The sequence below is a fragment of the Pseudochaenichthys georgianus genome, chromosome 8 (genome assembly GCF_902827115.2).
Source record: "Pseudochaenichthys georgianus chromosome 8, fPseGeo1.2, whole genome shotgun sequence".
Classification (NCBI taxonomy): Eukaryota; Metazoa; Chordata; class Actinopteri; order Perciformes; family Channichthyidae; genus Pseudochaenichthys; species Pseudochaenichthys georgianus.
The window spans coordinates 25,300,735-25,322,492 of NC_047510.2; the positions used below are offsets into that span (position 1 = coordinate 25,300,735).

Sequence of the window (21,758 nt, forward strand, 5' to 3'; positions counted from 1 at the left end):
TAGACATGTTGGACAGTCAGTGAGTCCAGGAGCAGATCTGCAGGTCGGGATGAGCCGGCAGATGGGAGAGGGACTTAATGTCTTGCTGGGGACGAGCAGGGGAAAATCTGATTAGGACTTCTGGCAGACTTTGGCAGCGTGGCCTTAATGGCAGCATGAGAATGGACACCTAATAACAGCGTGAGTGTGCCCAGAGCTGTGTTCAGACACATGTGTTTGTGCGAGTGGGGAGGCCACATGTGGAAAGATCAGTCGAAAGGACTACTTGCTGCTCTTATGGGTTCACACAACTTTGAACTCTGTACCCTCAATGGTCAATGCCTTGACCTCCTTTGCTCTCCCTGAAGGATGAGTTAATTAGGTAGTAATGTCACAGAGGTCCCCCCCGCCTTACTCTTCTGTGAGTCACTTTCAGCCCCTCACAGTTGGCTGCACTCATGAATGTAATCTGGGTTGGCTGTGTTAGCATTCTCTTTGTCTCTTGTTTACTTTGTGTTGTTCCACAGCATCCACAAATTGACCTACATATACCAGGCTTTCCTCCCTTTCTTTAAACTCGGCTGTGATTTGCACAATTATTTTCTCGGCTGCTGCTCTTAAAGGCAACATGCCATGCCATTATTTTTACTGTGATCTTCAACCCCTTAAATGTGACGTTTGACTTTTTTAGCATAGTGTGCATTTCAGTGTGGTCCATTAGGCCCAGACGCCTCAAGGACATGATCTTTGGTTCATTTTCTGTAGGACTTTTCTTTAACTTAATACATTTGTGCTACTTGAGGATTAAGCAAAGGATTGTTTCTACTTATAAATGTGTTAATTATATTTAAAGAAAATATTGTTTTACCACAGATACGACTCGATTTAAAGATGCAAAAGAAATCAATAGTTCAAATCAAAGACATTTTAAAAAGTATTTCTATAGACCTGCATACTGTAGAATAGCTTATTTACCAGAACAATTCTAATTTTGGTCATAATGAGTCCCTAATCCACAAAGAGAGGCAGATTGTATCCGACACTAATGAAGGGTACACTGGGAACTAATTAGGAGAACATGGCTAGTGTGTAGGCTGAATAAACCGGCATCCATACACAGGAGATCTGCAGAAGCACCATAGTAACACTACACCACCTCCTGTCTAGTCTAGCAGAGAGGCCCACTCTGGGACCAACAGGAGGGAGAAGTGAGCAGAATAGGGTGGGCTGTAAGAAACGAGATGAGATACGTTGTTGTGTTTACATTCGCTGCTTAAACACAGTGCCTTTGGTCGATTTTAAAAGGGCTAGAATACGGCATGAGAGCAAAAGAAACAGACGGAGCCAGGAGAAACTGTGAGAATGCACGGCAGTTTCCTGTTTGCCGGCACAGCTAAGGGGGCCCTTTTGTAGGATACTTCTTCTGGCTCACTCCTTCTGGCTCACTCTTCATACAACCACACACACACACACTCATTCTAGCAGTCCCCTTATATGACCGGCAAACACCAGCAGCATATGTACATTGCGTGCTCGTGCAAACACACACATATGGTTTTACTCTTATAGTTTAACATTGCTAATCGGAAATTCTACCAAGATTTTCTTCCTCTCACTTGTTATGTTATGGATTTTATTACCATGTGTAGCACTTTGACCTTCAGATTAGCGCTGTCAACTATCATATTTATTAATAGTTTTTCAAGCAACTAATCTTTTGATTTTTAAATAGCAGAAAACAATGAGAAAAAGCAGCACATTTGAAAGTTTAAAACGCAGTAAACTGCTTTTTATGACGTTTTCCGCATGAAATGTTACTCTGATGATTAATCCATTTATCAGAATAGCTGGCAATACATTTTCTCTCAAAACGTTTAAGCTCTACTCTAAATCCTAAAATATCTATATGGGTGTTTAGACACCAAACCTGCTGCGTTTGCCTGGATAGTGCAGTTTGTTTGGGTCTCAGTCGGCCTCCAAGCAGACTCTGGTGACTTCAGCTTTCTTAGTTGAGAGCAAACTAAATATATTAGACAGACTAAATAGTTGAGTTTGGATTATTGCACAGAATATGAAAGCATTTTTTAAAACAGACAGGAGTATCAGGATGTGTGTTCAAACGCTAAGTGTGTTGAGCTTGTGTCCTACTCTGTTTTGTTTTTTATTAGAATTGAGTGAAACATAGTGACCTCTAGGTACATGTAACCATCACCCCCAAAACAATGTATGTAAAAGATAATTTTTTTCCATCCTATTTCTTTATGTTGATCACTATTCATAAAATGAAATGAAGCAGCAGCATGAGAGGTTTTTTTGTGACACCATAGCAGAGGAATAAACGCACGAGGCATATTACGTCTGGCAACATTTAATTTGAACCAAAGTACATATGTAGAAGCGTCACTTAAATGCCAATTCTTCATAAAATGTTGTGTACATTATTGCAGAAACATGTTAAAAGTTGCATGTAACTTAAGGCTAGTATCACATTATTGGTCAATGTCAAAGCAGAGCCAAGCCTCGATCTGTTTGTGTACCAGGCAAGAGATAAATGACCAGCACTCAGAAAGAACCACATTAGTGTAACTATTACTGGCCCGATCATTTCGTCCCACGGCGGAGGTCCTCTGGCGTCAACAAGCTGTAGTAGAGTTAATGTCTAGGGGTTAATTGGCTATTGTGTTTCTGTCCCTGCCATGCGATGCCATGTGACATCTGTATTCTGCTGTTGTGGGGTGTTACACTATACATTGTGCATAATGAGCTTATCGTCATTACATGTCTTTTCAGGCTACGCTGTAATCTGAGGGGTTACACATATTGTGTAGTGTGGTTCCTCTGAACAATGGGCAATCTAATTTCTCTTTATCAAAACATGGAGGTTAGTGGGTCAGAAATGTGTGTGTTTATATCACGTTAAGTGGTGTGGGAAGTTGTGAATTAAAACGTTATAAGTTCTGAAGCTGGCTGTAAAGAAATGTGTGATGTAAAGACATTATTTACTGCTTATGGCAGATAGAAATTAGGTTGCAAAAGGCAAGTCTGTGTTCTGTATACATAAAATCTCTAGAAATACTTGGTTGATGATTTTGCATCGCCTAATGTATAAGCAGGTTCAAAGATATTTGCTTACTTGATAAAGAAAATCTAATATTTTTGTACCAAATACATCTATATTGTTATTGTAGGGTTGACTATTGGTGCTTTCACACTTCTGCAATGAGATTTCTAATGAATACTCATCAGTCGTGTGGATAAGTGTGGAGGGTAAGTTGAAAAATCAAATAGTTTTAAAGTTACGCAACGTTTAAAACGGGCAAATATAACACTTGTGCCACATACGATATCCAAATACCCACAACCTAGTAACGTTGTGCCCTTATTTGAAAGTACAGCGGATGACTAGAAACAGTCAGGAAAGAGTGAGCGAGGGGATGCAGCAAAGGGCTGCAGGTCAGACTCAAACCCCTGCCTCTGTGTTAAGGCCTCAGCCCGCGGGTCACCGGTCTACCAGGTGAACTGCAGGGCTGATATTCCTCTCTGATAAAAAATGTATTTCTGTAAGAAGCTTATATTGCAGTCTCAGTTATTTTCCTTGGAATTGTTTTGGCCCAGGGGCTGCTGCCCAGGTCAGGAGGACAGGACGTTCCACTCTCTTTCTTCTTTCTCTTCCACACATCACTTCCTCGAAATCATAACAGGCAGTGGAATCTGGTCTGCCTGCAGCTGCTAGCACAAAAGGCCACGGACGTGACAGTAGTGAATCCAGGGAAGCTGTCTGTCTGTCCGTCTCTCACCTGTCTTCTGAGAGCAGCATGCATACCACCCTCTAATCGGTCATGTGGCTCTTCTGCATGTTGAGAATAGCTTTGGTGAGAAATACCCTTTTAAAAGCCAAGTGATTGTTGCTGGGGAGGGAAACCTAAGATGCTTACAGTATACTTTACCACTTAGTTGTTCAAGTATGTTGCACCGTTGGGATATCTAGTTACTATTTGATTAATGCTCTGACCTACAGTATATTGCCTTGTGTGTGTCACTCTGTGCTCTCAGACATCAAATGCTCTTAAAGAGGATTGTGTCTGTGTTGAATGTGATGCAGCAAGGGAGGATTTTCCCTCTTAACTACAGTGTCATATTCATTCACATCTAATTAAACGCTGTAATCTTCTCTCTTGTGAGGCTCGCTGCTCACACTTTAAAGCCCCCAGGAGGAAAGAGATGGAGAAAACCCTAAAGACATGCCTCCCTTCCTCGCTCTCGATTCGTTGATACTCTTTTCGCTGCCTCCTCTTTAATAGACTTCTGATAAGGATCTAGTCATTTCCATGTTTCCCTTTTCGCTTCAATTACAGTAGTGTACTATAACGCTTTGGCAGCAACAGCAGATATAAGATACACTTGACATACAGTGTGCTAAAGAGAAAGCATGTATCAAAGGGAATTTGTCAAACTTGGATACACATGGATGAAAAGGCTTTAGTCACGTTTTCACTCAAGAAAAACATGTCTGCACCCCCTTATCTTTGTATAACTTTGCAATGTTGAACCGTTTGTATAGAAGTTGTGTTAAAGCTTCTGTTCTAGTTAACTAAAGACCCATTTTATTTCAACCAATGCCAGTTGAAGTAGAGCCATGCCTCCTAATGGACATCAAGCATCAACATGCCGGTGTAGAGGAACCAAATGAACTTTGGGTAGTTTGTAAGAGCTTCCTTCAGGCTGTAATGTAGCTGATTAAAAGCTTAGCTATGGAAAGCTTATAATCACTAACAAACTCAAGTTTTGCAAAAGCGTATCTGTTTATACTTCACCTAAGAGCAAGGCGATCCACTTTGATGAATGGAAAGCAGGTCAGCAGGGTGCTATTATTAAAGCTCTAGGTAGACGTGCACTAATTGTATTGCAATCGGAAAAGTGATCCAAGTCGTCCAAGTGCTTTAACTCGGGTCCACATTTGAAGTTGTGCCTTTAGCAATTATTACTTTCCCAGTGAAATGCCTCCTGTAAGTACGGACTGTGATATTGTTGCTCTAATTATTTTACAGCAGGTCAACATAAGGCCTCTAGGCTAGGCAAGGCAAGGCAATTTATTTGTATAGCACAATTCATACATTAATGCAATTCAAAGTGCTTTACAGGATCAAACAGAGAAAACACAATACATTGAGAAGAAATACAAAACACACAAAATAATTAATTAAAATAAAGAAGACCTTTTTTAACAGTTCTAAAATTTGAACATTTAAATTTGAAAAGCCTCTAACTAAACTAAGTATGACAGGTACTTTAAATGGAATTGTATTGGCTTCTCTTCATTTGAAAATGTTAGCTTTTCATGGGGTACTGAATAGGGATGGGAACAATTAATCGAATATTCGAAAATGAGTTATGAATATTTTTTTGTTTTTTTTGGAAGGGGTGCCTAAGTTGATTACATATTATCAAATGGAATAATTCATTGTTCAATGTTGAGTCTAAAGGTGTGTTTTGCTCCGCTCACCGGTCCCTCACAGCAGGCAGAGCTGCAGGTGCTGATCTCTCTCTCGCGTCCGGTTATACTTCACTCGCGTTTATGTCCAAATCCATCAGATCTAGCTAGTTCTAGCCAATGACATGGCTGCTGCCCCTCCCTACACGCAGATCACGCAGACTCAAACCTCATCTTATGCCCAAATTCCAGCTGAGAGGGTCTTCTCTACCGCTGGCCTGATTGTGAATTGCCTCCGCACCCGCCTCTCCCCTGAGTAGACATGCTCATATTCTTAAACAAGAATGAGTATTGGATAGCTACATTCTGTGCATAGGCCCTGTTATAGGTTGTTGATCTCTGTTGTAATAGGGTTACGTTACCCTAACCCGTTATGTTGTTCGTCTATGATCCCTCTTTAATTTAAAAAAACAAGTTATGTTTTAGCATGAAAGCTGTAGGCCTATAGCTGTCAACTGTTCAAACTGTGATCACCAGTTCAATACATTTGACAAATTCGACTTGGTTTCTATACTTATTTGTGTATTTATTTATCTTTCAAAATTAAATCTTTTTTTATTATTTTTATAGGATATGTACATTTCGGTTAATCGGTTAACCTTTTTTTGGGGGCGGAATATTCGAATATACATTTGCTTTCAAATTCCCATCCCTAGTACTGAACAGATGTTGTCTATGGACCTCCACTCAGAAAACACGTGAACACAAGAATGTTTTATCTACAAGGTCATGTGTCTTGTTTTTCTTCTTTCATCAGAGTGGGAGACAGAAGTAGAGCTCTCCACCCTCTCCTTTTTTATTCCAACTACATTCAAAGCGCTGATATCTTCCCAGACAGACTCACCCCCCCCCCCCCAAAAAAAAAAAACCTCTAGGTCATAGACAGTCAAACAAGCTTGCTATCAGCTTTTCTCTCAGAAAATTAAGACTCCTTTGAAAGTCGAAAATGGGATGTCTTCCTCTGCGTGTAGCGCACATAGCCCCAAGGCCCAGTTTGATGTGCATCTTTGATGAACTGGGAATTCTCCGATGCCCTCGCACAGCTGAGGACTGTGTTTTTGCAAATAGACTGTCAGAGCAAGGGACTCTGATCTCTTTTCATTTTTGTTCACTTTTTTCTACAAAGTGAATTGCTTAATACTGTAAGCCACACCGTGTAGATGTCTGAGGTTTATATCTATTTGTTTGTTAGACTCAATCTTTGGCTTTCATATAACCATAATGCAATTATTAGGACATTTTGCTTTAATGAATGAGGTACTTAGATGTTGTTAAATATGCAGGACACTTCTTATAGTAGTGGCGAACTATCGGCAAGAAGTGTTGTAATTGTAAGCGGATTTAGAGCCGAGCTGGTTTCAGGCAGTGAGACTGTCTTACACACACACACCATTCTCTTCAACACTAGTCTCCTTGCTCGACCTCCTTCCTTTCCTCCTGTACGTCAGCTCTGGTTTTCGCTCTCCCTCCCTCTTACTTCTCGTCTCCCCCCTCTGATTGGCTAACGGAGCATCTAGCAAGCTTCCCCCTTCCCCCAGCTTCCAGAAGAATCGACGTCACACATCAGAGAGTCCCAACTGTATAACGATCGCCTGCATAACTATTATTATACATTGCGACATTCACATATCTTTGGAGGAAATCGCACCTTAAAATCAGCAAAGAGAATTGGCCGTGGAATTTTCTGCCACACCTAATAGAGTAATAACAACAAAAAGGATAATAGCAGTACTACAGTGAAAGAAGGAGAAAGGGAGAGGGAGGTGGGGAGGGATGTAGCACAACAACAGAGAGGAAATGGAGCAGATGTAGAGCAATCCGATGAGAGGCGAGCTCCAGCTCTCGAGCCCCCCCCCCCACCTCTGATTCCTGAGCTGCAGGGAGAGGGAGACACAGACAGATGCGGGTGAAACTGGATCACACCATGCAGACGGTGCCTTTAGCCTACAGAGGGGCTTCAGTGCAGGCTGCAAAAATGACAGAGGAAACCCCCAGTGCCTGCACATGCATGACAGATATAAACATACACAGGAAAAGAGGAAATCAGGGTAAATGGTTGCTTTAGGTGAGCAAACATGTCTGTCAGTATTTACAAGACCGAGTGGATCCACGACATCCTCTCCCCTCAGTGTGGGCCTCAGCATTACATAACTCTTTGTTTTTGTGTGTCGGCTGGCCGCATGTGTGCGGGTTATTCATTGCTTCGCTGCACACACTCGGGACGGAAGCCAATGGCAAAACACTGCTCTTTATAACTCACGTCGGCCACACGGAGATTTTTATTTTATTTTTGGTTGCTGCCTCAACAAGGTTTTTTTAAAAAATATATTTCTACTCCCTCCTGTATTTTATTACCAGCAGGAACTGAAATAGCATTCTGGCTGAGTGAACATTATGTCAGATCGGCTGATGTTTGTTGTTGTGAAGTAAGTGTAGGTTTCTTGCATCCTGTTTACATTCTAGTTTAACAGCTTGTTTTATTATGTAATGAAATGTACTGAGGCGATTATCCAGGGTGCTTTGTCTCCCATGATGCATCTCACCAAGCAGCGGCTCACTGACCCTGATCATCCTGATTGACTTAGCCGTGACCTTTTAACCTTTCACTTCCCCATTAAGCTACAGTATATTAGCCTGCTGAGGACTTTACAATTAACAGCTTTGGTTTCTTTTTTTGGCATTTAAAAAAAGAGAAATTAGGTGACATATCTTGTTAACAGTGCACATTGACAGTACATTTTTACATTTATTAAATGATTATGCAAAATGCGGGAAAGGCATCTACCTACTGATAATTATCACCTGAATCTGACGCTCTGCAGCATTATGGAGCCTTATAGCTGGATTCAGCCTATGATTAGCTGTCCAATTATTTTGGTTCAGTCCAAACACTCTTATACCATTGAGGTTGGCGTCAGGCAGCTGTTTCAGCAAAAAGATTGTAAACATAGTTAGCAGTTAAAAGATCCAGATGTTTCCCTCAGAATCTTTCACCAAAAAGAGAGCGAATATTGGACCTACATCCGGCAGGTGTCCAGAAACACGACTCAAAATGAGCTTTAATGTTTCTTTGTAACTGCTGGATGGAATTAGGTATTTGTTTGCAAGCAACTTCAATATGTTAATCTTCTCAACTTGTTTTAGCTATCCCCAAGTGGCCACACAAATTAGTAATTACAGGTTCAGGAATATTTGTCTATGTGTGCGTACGTGCATGCGTGTGCGTGCGTCTCATCTGTCTCATCTGTAACTAAAGCTAGTAGGACATGAGCACTTTTCTTCAGGAGCCACACAAGCAGTTAATATCTAACAGCTTTGGTAGAGCACTGAGCGGTGATCATTTCGGGGGCCATAACCTGCCGCAAACCATGAGGAGCTCACGCTGATGGGGCTGAGCACTCTTAACAGTACTGTCCTGACGGAAGACAATGGCCCAGGATAATGCAGCAGGCAGATCTAAGGCCATTATGTGGCACTTGACCTCCTCATCACTTCTAATCTGTGACTTGGCACCGTGGCGGTTGTGTGTCTTGGCATCCTTAAAGCCTGAAACTTTATTATACAGTTCTTCGGTTCTCCAAAAGGCAGCCATGTGTTTTTACTGACCGCTGCCTAGCATCAAGGCTCTGCTGTATTTCTCCTCATTTGCCTTTCTCAATTTAAAATGATGGACCTCATCCAAGAGTGACCATTGCTCTGAGAAGAAACAGTGTAGAAAATGCTCAGCCAAGGCAGCTTCCCTGAAGTTATACTGATTATTGTTATTTGTTGTACTCGCTAGGGCAGCAACTAACAGTAATCCACAGTTTTTGGTTGTTTCTTACAAATATAATGACGAATGAAATAAAAAATCCTAATAACAGAGTTTGTATTTCCTAATCAGTCAGTAATTGTTTTGGCTCTAAATTGCGCTCAACAAAATCTGCTTATCCTAATGTTCCTTTACCTCCCTCATCCCTGCATTTCTGCTCTCTTGTTACCTGTCCCCCTCCACCCCCTCCCACCTCCACAGTGCCAGAATCTGCCAAGCTCGACCCCACCCCTCCTCTTCCCCCCGTCAACCCCAGTGCCGCCCCGTCTGTGCCCCCAAGCAGTGGCAATGGCAAGCGCGCCCCTTCTGGAGGTCAGCCGCAGACAGCACAGCAGACTCTGCCACAGCAGCGCTACCCGCCACGAGAGGTGCCCCCCCGCTTCCGCCAGCAGGAGCACAAGCAGCTGTTGAAGAGGGGCCAGCCTCTACCCTCCGGGACTCTGCCCCTCACCACGACGGGACGTCCCGCCACTACTGAACCCGCAGCAGCAGTAGCCACACACTCCTCTCCCTCCTGCTCCTCTTCCTCCACGTCCAGCCTGCCTACAGGTCAGCCGAGACACTATCTGTTGGCGAGTCGCTATCTCTAACTCCTCTCCTTCTGCAAAAGGTTTTGTAAGGAAATGCAATTATTGTGTATTGCAAAAGGGTTTCTTTACAGGTAGTAGTGGCGGTAGAAGTAGGAGATTTAAAGGTGGCAGTGAGTCACTTTCTGTATATTTATTTGGGGTAAGAGAGGTGAGTGGAATCAAGTATCAAACAGGGTAGTTGTAAACTGGACAGACCAGACTATTTTTATTAGGTGTGTTTCCTCACACTACACGCTTTAATTAACCCTTGTGCACAGCCCGATAACAAAAGCTTCACATAGGGGGTCTTTGTACACATGATGTTGCCGTTCTTATTTCCAACACAACCTGGCAGTTGTTTGAATCTTATCAGCTCTGCGTAGGAGTGGTGTTGTGCATATTCTGGCGTTGGCACTCTTGAATGACAGTGGCTTTATCTACTTTTCATGTGGTGCTGTGATTGTAACAGCGCAGTGTACGTGGGACCCGTGGGATGGCAGGTGCTGCTGTTTATTTTCACTCTCCTTTGCCTGGCTGGGAATTGTAAATGGGGATGGATGGTAGAGGATGGAGAGTAAACACAGATGGCTATGTATGCATGTGTGTGTATATCTCTTCGTCTCACAGTAACACATTACGTCTTTATTTGTTTCCAAGTGATAAAGGTCTATTCTTTTCTGAAGAAAGCATCACGTGCTACTTGAAGATAATGATGGCACTTTCCATTGTCTGGGAAGAAAAACATTTATCACAAGTGTCTGACTATCATCCAACCCATCTGATGCTGTTTTATCCAGCTATATCTCCATGGTGATGAGATGTTTACCCCCTTCGCCTTTCTTTCTCCTCCTCTTCCTCCTCCTCCCACTCATCGTTGAGAGTTGATGACCAGCCCTACAGTATTTCCTGTATTTGGAGGAGGAGCTTTATGGCCGGGTGCCTTAGTAGGCCTGCCCTGGCACTGATAGAAAGACTGAGTGAGAAGGAGAGAGAGGGGGAGAGAGAGGAGAGAGAGGGAGAGAGAGGGAGAGAGGGAGAGAGGGAGAGAGAGGGAGAGAGGGAGAGAAAGAGAGAAAGAGAGAAAGAGAGAAAGAGAGAAAGAGAGAGAAAGAGAAAGAGAAAAGAAATAAATGGCAGAGGTCCAGTACTGTGGGCTGAAGTGACTCATGGCTTACGGTAAAAGCTGCTGCTTCTCTCCGCCCTCTCTGGCAGGCCCGTTCGGCTCTGCTTTTGCTCTCTTTACGTCTTTGAACTGACGAATTGCATTGGGACAAATAGACATGAGGACATTCCAGACTGATAGACAGATAGGAGTCCAGCGGGAGGTGTATTCATATTCCTCTGCACAGACTGCATGCAGAACTGGTGCACAGAGAAGTTTTGCACGTGAGCATGACGCTCTACTCTGTCTCACTTTAAGATTTGTTTCGTGTCTCTTCGACTATCTAAAGTCGCATTTGAAAAACGTCACGTTTAGTTTGTGGTACGTGAACTTGCATTCAGCACACCACAGGTTAACTCAACTTCATCACTGTCCCTAGAGCCTTATCTGCTAACAGAGTGATGGTCCCCCTCCCTACTTTAATTTCTGGCAAAGAACTAACAGTAGAAGTACACTAGCTGCATTCATTCCCTCTCCCTCTTCTCTCCTTCCGCTGACTCCACTTCGCCTCTCCCCATCTTTTATTACTCGGTCATATGTTGGCTCTCTTGAAAAGTAGAGCTGATAAACACGGTCTGTGTGTCGACAAATATACACATGCTGCATGCATGTAAACACAAACAATCTTTTCCTATGCAGTCTTAGCTTTATGTGTCTCTGCTCTGTTTAAAAAATATATAGTATCTCTCAACTTTAAAACAGCGACAAGCTTGTTAATAATCAACATTCGATAGTTTAGATGTTTTGAAGTGGGGGAGTATTAGGAACTCATTTATAGTAAGTGTATTACCTACAGTTAATTTACAGCCAGCCTGCCCTCCTTACCACACGTGAACAAAGCAATGTGCTACTTGTGGACGGGGCTGTGAGCAAAACCTATTTTAGCCACCGAAACAAGAGGCCACCAAAAAGAATGATATCAGTTTACGAGTTCGCTATATTTAGAATATGTTCACCGCTCTGCCTTGCCATGAGACAGCAATACAGTCATGTCTCTGACAGGGAACTGCAGCAGTTAGCTCCAGGCTCGATTAGAAATAAAACTCAGTATTTTTTCCTCACAGAACATGGGTGTATACTGCAGCATCATTTGGTTTGTTTGTGTTATTATGTGACTTTGGTGAATTCTAATTAACCTAAGTGGGTATAGCTAAGACGCTACAGATAAAGCAGTGAAAATATTATAAATATAGAGTATCATGCACTTAAACCTGTTTTGTTTTTTTAGATGTTCTTTCTTAGATGGCTAAAATGCGTGTACTTGCTGCCACAGCAGTGCATTGCGTTTGTTCTGTGCAGTACCTTCTGTCTGCGTCTCCAAACTGTGGGCACGCCTGCCACCATCTACTGTTGGCCATACTGTATGTCCGACACTGGAATACTTTTTTAATTAAGATAACGATCATTCCCATTGAGTCTTTGTGTGGCCATGATGCAATCTTATTTTAGTCTGACTTGTAACTAAACAAACCGGCTTGTAGTCCTAAACTGTGTCGCCTGTAGCACTTAGGATGTGATGCCTCTCCCTTTTGCATTTTGTCTTAAGCCCTAGTTAAAGCCCATGAAGCAACATCAAGTTTGTTTGTACCATTAGGTATTGTACTGGCTCAACAGAGGCTGACACCAACAATAACAGTTCAGCTAATGTGCGAATAACGTATGCTAGACTCGATGTGCTCTTTAAGTCTGCTGATGACGCTGTAAAAGAGCCTTGGGAATCCCCTCAAAGAGGACTGGGACGTCTTGCGATGTGATTAAACACCAGCTCTCTGTTAACCACACATGTTCAGCGTTCACTCTTTCTTCTGTCTAACTTTCCTCTTGCTATGTGCCCCGCTCGTTGTTCTCCGGTGGACATGCGTTCACCTCCTCCACCTCCGCTATACCAACACCGCAGCGCACACATACCCTCGATGGCCCCAGGGGCAGCTGGGATTAGTCAGGCTGCACATACTATATGTAACTCTGTCAATCTTCCCTTTATTATAGCCTTGGCTTCCAATGTTGCCTTTTGCTTGGCTAACAACCCGTGTCCCAGGGCCCTTCCATGTAGGAGGTGTGAGAGAGCAAGCTATTTTAAGACTGGCATGCTGGAGAAAGCCCTTGACCCGGTTTATCCTTTAGAGCAGTGGTTCTCAAACTTTTTTCAATCATTTACCCCCTTTGAAAAAAAAATTCAGCCAAGTACCCCCTTGATCAGCGCAAAAACAATTTGTTAAGGAAAAAAAGCCTATATAAAGAGGTACAGTACAGCGCTGCACCTTCAGTGTCTGATTTATTAAAACAACAACATTGTAACTGAGAAACACTTAAAGGTGGGGTAGGTAAGTTTGAGAAACCGGCTCGAGATCGCTAGAATTTGAAAATACACAACCAGAGAAAATCTGCCACTTCCTTACAGAGCCCCTCCTCCAACACACACAAACGCGCACATGACCAATGAGGGCACGAGATAAGTTTGTGCCCCGATGGGAGGCTGACAGGCAGGTAGGCCAGGTAGGTTGTACTTTTTACAGTATTACGGCTTCTACAGATGACATTTATTTATGGATTTGTTGTCAAAGCACTTCAGATATTCATTGCTATCGGGATGTTAAGAGCATTCCATGGAATATAACAAAAAGTGTATCTCGAGCCGGTTTCTCAAACTTACCTACCCCACCTTTAAATGCTACATTTCAAATGTTTACAATCCATCACTAAATTCATGGCAAACCAATTTTAACATCATGCAATAACACTAAGACGACAAGTTGCATTGGACTGATCTTTTTAATAAGTTGTACTTACAATGTAGTGAAACATGGGCTTGTGCTTCACTGAGGAGCTTTGTCATTCTGACAGGGAGGCCAACTGCAGTTATTACACTTCTCGTTTTGAAATATGTGTAACTCTGTTCATATAAAACCCACACTGCTCAAACTTCCTTACTTTTCCTAAAATTGGTATATGTATTTATTTTGGGGCGAAGGTAATGAAGAGAAGAAAATATGAACATTTTATGAGCATGGGATTTTGACTGCTCATAAAAACATTATGTTGTCAAGCAACGCTTATTGTTTAGGTCCTTTGAAAAGCAGGCAGTCATATCATTAACTAGAACTAGCTAGATCTGATAGATTTGGACATAGACGCGAGTGAAGTCTAACCGGACGCGAGAGAGAGATCAGATCAGCTGCTGCTGACGGAAAACACGCAGCTCTGCATGATAACATCTCCGCCGCTGTGACGGATCGTTGAGCCGAGCAAAATACACTAAGAGTTAGACCTAACACACTTGGCTAGTTTATCTACTCTGGAACTAGCTAAACTAGTTATAAATATATTTATTCTTTACTGTTTACTGTTGCATCTCGCCAAGCAATAAAAAGCAATATTCAGTTTACTGTAATAAAAGTAACACATAAAATAAGCAAGTAAAAATCTAATTCTTAAAGCACCAAATCAAAAACAATTGGGATGTGGCAAATGTGACTATTAAACACAGTGGTAGCACATGTGTGTGTGTGTGTGTGTGTGTGAGAAAGTTGTGTGAGCATAGTGTTTAATGTTTGCCATCCACACAGTAGATGCAGTGTTTACGTTGTGTGTACGTTAACGCATAAGCAGAAGCACGGCATGACCTCGGTGCATGTTAGGTCCTCGCAGTGGAGAGGCACAGGGGGCAGAACCTCAGCAATAAAGGGACTCTGTTCTCTACTAAACATTGACTTATTGTGTTGTTGCGTGGGAGGTGGGATCATTTGTAAACAATACCAGCCTTGATCCGAGTGACCGCTGCTCTGTTTTCTTTTCCTTCGCTGAGCTCCCGGCAGTAGATATCATCCTCCATCCATGCTTTCTATTTATTCCAATCAATGTCTTCCTATGTGGTCTCTCTATGGAACCTCTTGCTACCCCGTAGCTCCTCCAGTGCCATGTGGTGGACCAGATCACCGTTCCCTTATGGTGCTCTGTGTTCAGATCCATATGATGCATGCCCTTGCCCTGTGCACACAAAGCCCCCCCATGAAGCGGCACATTTCCACCCTAAGTGTTGTGCTGCTGCTTATAATTGCAGCATTGTGGACCAGCTGTCAAAAATTAAAATACAAAAAAAGACATTAGTCATCGTGTGTGATATGTCTGTTCATACATAAGCACGTGTGTGTGTGAGAATTTCAGCACCGGAGGGGGCGCAGCAGGCTTTTGTGAGGGTTCTCTTGCTCTCTTTTGCCTGCCGCAGCTATTCAAGAGGCTTCCCATTGTGGGCGGCAGTGCTAATTGCAGATGGAGTGGTCTTGGCAAAATATTTAGTGAAAGGTTGAAAGATGTGAGGGTGGAAGGGGGGTGGTTGAAGAGTCCCCCTTTTGTTTTGTTTTACTTCATGCCTCATGAGTGCATAATGAAGGTCTCCAGGCTTTATCGTTCAGCTGTTAACCCCCCCCCCAAAAATCTCTCCTCCCCTCCCCCAACCAGTGCTTTTTCAGAGAGGGAGGATATTCTCCGTCAGGATAGGAATAGAGCAGGATATAAATAAAGCCAGAGGGAGGCAATAAATAGAAGAGGAGAGACCCAGCCAAAGCAGTGCTGGTGGGAGGGACAGAGCAAGAGGGGTGAGGAAGGAAGGGATGGGGGAAGGGGGGGGTTGTCTCATGCCGTGCAAGAGCTGTGCAACTTCTTGGCAGCATTTCAGAAATGAGCCTCCGACGCCTGGCGAGACGAGCAGACATATTGAAACAAGGATGGTCGCTGCATCGCACACAAATCTCTTTACAGGATGGTTGTGAGGCTCCTCTCCACAGGTATTTCACATCTCCACTCCTTTCCTCTTCAGCCTCCCTCTATGTGGGAGCCAGCCTTGTCAACACTAGAGTCTCTCAGTGAGTGAGTGAGTTTTAACGTGACGCTACTGGCTGTTCTGTTGTTTGCTGCTCTGCCAAAAAACTCAACCCAGAAAGCATCATTTGCTACATTTTATATTTGTTGTTGCCATTCTTCTGTTTATGTGTACATCAGTTCTTCTGTTCTGCACAACCATCCTGTTTCACTCCTGTTCGTACAGTGTGGGCAGAGTTTGATGAATATTATATAGGAGCTCAGTGCGTAGTGAGTGTGTGGTCGAGAGAGAGAGTGAAGGTGGATGCCGTCAGAGCAGACAGCTGTTGGCGGTCGGAGCAGAACAATTCGGCATTAAAGTTTTCAAATATATAATGTGTGTTTCAGTTTGTCCATGAATGAATACTGTAGCTCCCCAAAACCCAAGTTAAGTTCCTGCCTCTTGCTTCCATCTGCTGGCATGTTGATAATTGGGATGCAACCTGGGTCTGGTCTGCATCGATGTAATGCAAACCATTGCCTTTCGCCTTGTGTTGGCATGTGACGGAAATAGGACAATGACATTTTAGATGAGTAATGCAGTAAATCAAACTTTTGAGAATAGCATGAATATTATATTGTTGAAGTTATTGAGTAACGCAGTCCTCAATTATTTGACTGAAACTTGGCTTAACTATATCATGATATGCTACCTTAGTACACTTTAGAACCAAATATTACTCAGTCCATACATAGAGTACATACATTCAATATTCGGAAATTAACATTATGACTAACACATAAGCAACAATTCAGCATGCACTGGTTTCGACCTAGTCTTCTTCTCTCTTCTCTGCGTCTGCTGTGTTTTCTTGGGAGGTTATATTTACCCATCATGTGGATGCATTTTTAAAGCATGCAAACAAAAGCTGCAGTGACGGACGGTGCATTGCAGGCTTACAATGTTTCGTTTTTTTCCTTTGTGTTTATTATTGTGAGCTGGACATGCTTGCTATTAAAGCAGCGCTAGTGGAAGAACAGGCGATAGCTCAGAGCCTTTTTGGCTGGAGATCAGCACTGAGAAAATGGCGGCCCTGCACTTCTCAGTAGAGTGACGCTACAGAACGACAGTGCTGTGTGTCAGAAACACAGTGCCCTCTTTCCCCCCCTCCCTGCTCTCTCAATGCCTTCTCTCTCTCCTTTAGTTGCAAGCATTGAAGAAAGCTTGAAAACAGGGGCTGGTACACAAATGCTAACACTTTGTAGTTGTAGTGAGGCTTTGTATACAAACTGAGCATGCATGTGAAGGCATGTGTAAACAATAACGCACTGCAGCACAAGGGACAGCAGGCATAAGCCAATGAGGTGGCAGTAGGTTGATCAGTGCAGTAATTATGATTTGCAACTAGGCTTAGTTTTATCAACATAATCCGTATGCACACTAGTACTCCACAGAGATCTAAGAGAAATAAACCGAAGCATTACTTTGGGTTGTCAGATAACTTGTACAGGGAGGTGGAGGCTGATGTGTTAGTTAGGAGACAGGAGACAGGAGACAGGCGACAGTTGACAGGTTGAGCTACTGCGTATTTCTGTTTCAAGTCAAGTTGAGGTCAAATGGTTAGGAGCTTAAGGATGACTCACCTTCATGGTCCTTGTCTATTTGCGGTTCACAAAAATACTAGACCTGAATGGGGTAACCCGTAAGGAAGATGCAGTGTGGCTTTTAGTTCTTATTGGTTCAAATGCATGCATTGTTTAGGGCTATGAAGATTTTGCATGTGGTGAACATTTCCATTTGGTTAACTTTTAAACCTAAATACTCCCTATACATATGGCCATTTTTAATATGAAAAGAAATGTTGCATGCAACCAAATCGAAATCTAATGGTACATTTTTGGTTAGATTTGCATTCGTATTTTTAGAAACAGTTATACATGCAGTTTTACCACAACCCATTCACATCTTAAACAATATCTACAATGATGAAAAAACTGCATGGACATCTGAAATACCAGCACATTAATGGATAAAACATATATGAAACGGTCAGTTTGAATAAATGTGCTTTTAATGTTAATACCGAAAATATTCTTTTGAATCCAGTTATATTCTTCAAAAGAACAAGCCAATATAGCATGTGAGACAAGTCCATTGTGCTGTAAACACTGTGTTCCTTCCTTGAGTCATAGTACATTTGAAAACAAATACCTGAAAACAATGTGTGGTCGTGTATAGTGTTTGCATAGAGTGCGGAAATACTGCATTTATTTTCTAATTAAAGCTCCTTATGGCATCATATTAATCACTCTGTGTGTTTGCAATTTCAGTGTGGGTGGTATTTATTTTCATTAGTAAAGCATCTTGTGAAGTCTAGTATGTATAAGTACAACCTTACATGTTGCCATGGTATTTAAACCTTACTAAGCAAGTGTGGGTGTGATGACACACAAATATTATACCTCTCTTATCTCGTCCCTTCTTACTCTTGCTCATGTTCTTTTTCTTTTCTCCCCTACAGAACTGCCCCCACAAAGTGGCCAGGGAGCCCAGTATGATAATCCCCTCTGGGGATCTCAACACCTGCCAGCTAACAGGAGTGCCACAAGTGCTGCATCTTCCACCAACCTCAGCGGCTGGGATCAACTGATCATTGACCAGAAAGAAACAGAGGCTTGGCCTTCTATTACCCTCAGCCAGAGCCAGGCCCCTCCAGGAGGATGCCATTTGGACACTGACCCTGGTCATCTGACCAACAGCAGCAGCAATAGTACTAGTAGTAGTTGTAGTACCGTGAGTATGGCTACGGGCGCCAATAGCCAGACAGGCCACTTCTCTGCCAACCACCTTAGCAGCAAGGCCAACAGTGGGCCCAGCCCTGCCAATCATACTGGAACCAGCACGCTCTCCAGCCAGGTTGCAGCCAATCGCAGCTGGGGCTCTGGGCCTGGATCCTCCCATTGCCCCTCCCAGTCCTCAGTGGGGAGTGAAGGGAAGAACGACAGCCCAGTCGGGGGAGGAAACAGCAGGGGTTGGGGGTCTTCACCAACCTCCACCACCAACTTTAACTTGAACCTAAACCCTAATGCCAACCCGTCTGCCTGGCCGGTGTTGGGGCATGACGGGGTTGGCACAGGGGGAGGCAGCTCAGGGGGAGCCAACACCATTTCACCTCCTCAACCTTCACCCAACCTCTGTAACCCGCCTGCCCCCCCACCAGCCCAGACCAGCAACTGTACTGGAGCCAACACTAACAGCAACTCTTTGGGGATTGGCAGCGCCTGGGGCAGCATGATGGCCTCCGACGCGCCAGAGCCACACCCCTCCCCGTCCACGAATGTGTCTTTCAGTTCAGAACCTCAGAACCTTAATACTGATGGACCAAATCACACTAATAAGCAGGAACCCCCTAGCCCCATCCGCAGCTTGCCTAGCTGGGGTAATGCAGCTGTAGGCTTGGGTTCCATGGGCCAGACCCCCCCAGGGGGCTCTCAGGTCAATGGAGAAGATGGTAGCTCAGTATGGGGTAACAGTGGCGACTCAAAGGCACCTTCATCTAAGGAGGTATCTGGCTGGGAATCTGGCTGGAGCCGTGGAGGAGGTGGAGCAGGAAGCTCTGGAGGCTGGGGGGACCAGTCAGGTGGGAACTGGGGGAAGCCGTGCACTGAGGAGGCCCCGGGAGGCTGGGACACACCCACCTCTCCTCCCCAGGACCCAAAGGCTAGTCCTTGGAACAGAGCTGTGAGCACAGCTGCTGCAAGTGAAGGCAGCAGTGACAGCACGGAGGCCCACCCCCAGCACAAAGACCCCTCACCCCGAGATAATCCTGCTCCCTTGGTGCCTGCCCAGGATCTGGACCCCAGAGTGTTGTGTAACACTGGCTGGGGACAGACTCCTGTCCGCCAGCACACTTCCTGGGACATGGACGCTAAACGGAAGAAGGAAGCAGCAGCAGCAGCAGCAGCAGCAGCAGCAGCGGAATCATGGGGCTCTGGCCCTACTACTCCAAATGATGCCCAGGGGCCCTCCAAGGCTAACATTGCCCCCCCTCAAAGGAGTGACCCCGGGAGCAAAAATGATGTGCCTGGTTCTCAGGGAGCTTCAGGTTGGGGTGGAAGCATTGTTGCTAACAACCAGCCTAGCTCTGGTTGGGGAGAGCCTCCCAACAACAATAAGCCCTCGGGCGGCCCTGGTGGCTGGGAGAATCCTCCAGCAGCAGGGCCCACCACCAGTATACCCAAGAATGGGGGTCAATCCTGGGGAGAGGAGAAGTCATCCGGGTGGGATGATTCTCGCAACAAGCTAACATCCCAAGGCTGGGGAGAGCAACCCAAAGCATCCCACAGCTGGAGCAATAGTGGAGGGAGCAATAATGCTGGGGACTGGAGGGAACCAGAGGAGAGCAAAAAGAGTCCCACCAACCCGGGCTGGGAGGGGGAGGCAGGAGGCTGGAAGGAAAACCCAAGAGGTTGGGGGATGTCTCCTTCAGCACCTGGGATACCTGCAGCTGGAGGAAATGGGGGCTGGGGAGAGCCAGTTTGCCAGCGCCCCACTGGCCCTCCTCAAAGTTGGGGAGGCAAGCCTCAAGAGGGGCCCACTCCTCAAAGTTGGGGAGGCAAGCCTCAAGAGGGGCGCACTCCTCAAAGTTGGGGAGGCAAGCCTCAAGAGGGGCCCACTCCTCAAAGTTGGGGAGGCAAGCCTCAAGAGGGGCCCACTCCTCAAAGTTGGGGAGGCAAGCCTCAAGAGGGACCCAGTCCTCAAAGTTGGGGAGGCAAGCCTCAAGAGGGACCCAGTCCTCAAAGTTGGGGAGGCAAGCCTCAAGAGGGGCCCGCTCCTCAAAGTTGGGGAGGCAAGCCTCAAGAGGGGCCCACTTCTCAAAGTTGGGGAGGCAAGCCTCAAGAGGGGCCCAGTGGTGGTAGTAGTGGAGGAGGGAACATGGACTCTTGGTCTGGCTCAGGCCCAGCAAAGCAGGGTGGAGGCTGGGGGGGCAGTAAGAAGGAGTCCTTAGCTGATCCCACAGGCTGGGAAGAGCCCTCCCCACCTTCAATCCGACGTAAGATGGAGATTGATGATGGGACCTCAGCTTGGGGGGACCCTGTAACCTACAGCAAGTCAGTCAACCTGTGGGACAGGAACAATCCAGGAAAGTCCCAAGCTAAAGTTACCACTGGAGGCAATTGCCCCCCAGGCCCCAACAACACCCATTCCCACTCACACAATCACCCCCATCACGGGCCGCCTGCACCTTTACAGAACCACACCCAAAACTCCCAAAACCAAGGACCCAGCAGTGGGCCCATGGAGCCCGTTGTTCAACACCAGTCGGGGCCATCTCACAACAGGGGTCCCTTGATATCTCAAGGTAAGATATAACATTTGGATTTTGCAAAGTATTATAGAGCTGCATAGCCCACAACAATCATGCTAAGCCTAGATAGTCATACTTATGTGCTAAACTGGATTGCCAACTATAAGATTTTAAGGGGAATTTGATTTTACTTATTCAATATGTTGATTATATCAGTTTCATGTTTTTCCACATTTTGTCTTTCTGTTTCATTAAAGTAAAGGTGTTAAACTTGAAAGCTGGTAGTTAGCGCGGTGCACTGTTAAGCTCCAATCCCTTGATCCACTTAAAGGTAAAATCTTGACCTAGTTTGCCCTCTGTGGATTTACATCTAATCGACTATCCAAATGAGTTAAGCAGTGCCAGCCCCGTCTTTCCATGCGGCTCCTCGAATTTCACAACAACGGACACGTCTGTGTGGGTAACCTTGGCAACATCTCATGGGTACCCAAAGGAAGTACAAGAATGCTGTTTACAAAGTGCCTCTCGTGAAAAAAACTCTTCACCTCAAACAGTTTGAGAAGTATCGGAAGTGTGTGATTATATGGGAGTCACCATCTGTCAGTTGATGAAGGGAGGAGCTAAAAGGGGACTTACGCCC

General features: G+C 44.6%; 1 protein-coding gene across 5 annotated transcripts in view; it reads left to right on the top strand.

Moving 5' to 3' along the window:
- The window catches only part of tnrc6c1 (trinucleotide repeat containing adaptor 6C1), a 45,564-nt gene that overhangs the window by 7,658 nt on the left and 16,148 nt on the right, over window positions 1-21,758 (top strand). For 4 of the 5 annotated variants that reach the window (XM_034089775.2, XM_034089776.2, XM_034089777.2 and 1 more), the window contains exons 4-5: window positions 9,483-9,830; window positions 18,332-21,172. In XM_034089775.2, the coding sequence (XP_033945666.1) occupies window positions 9,483-9,830; window positions 18,332-21,172 (3,189 nt within the window). The remainder of the gene's footprint in view (window positions 1-9,482; window positions 9,831-18,331; window positions 21,173-21,758) is intronic. The other variant, XM_034089779.2, reaches the window with a different exon arrangement.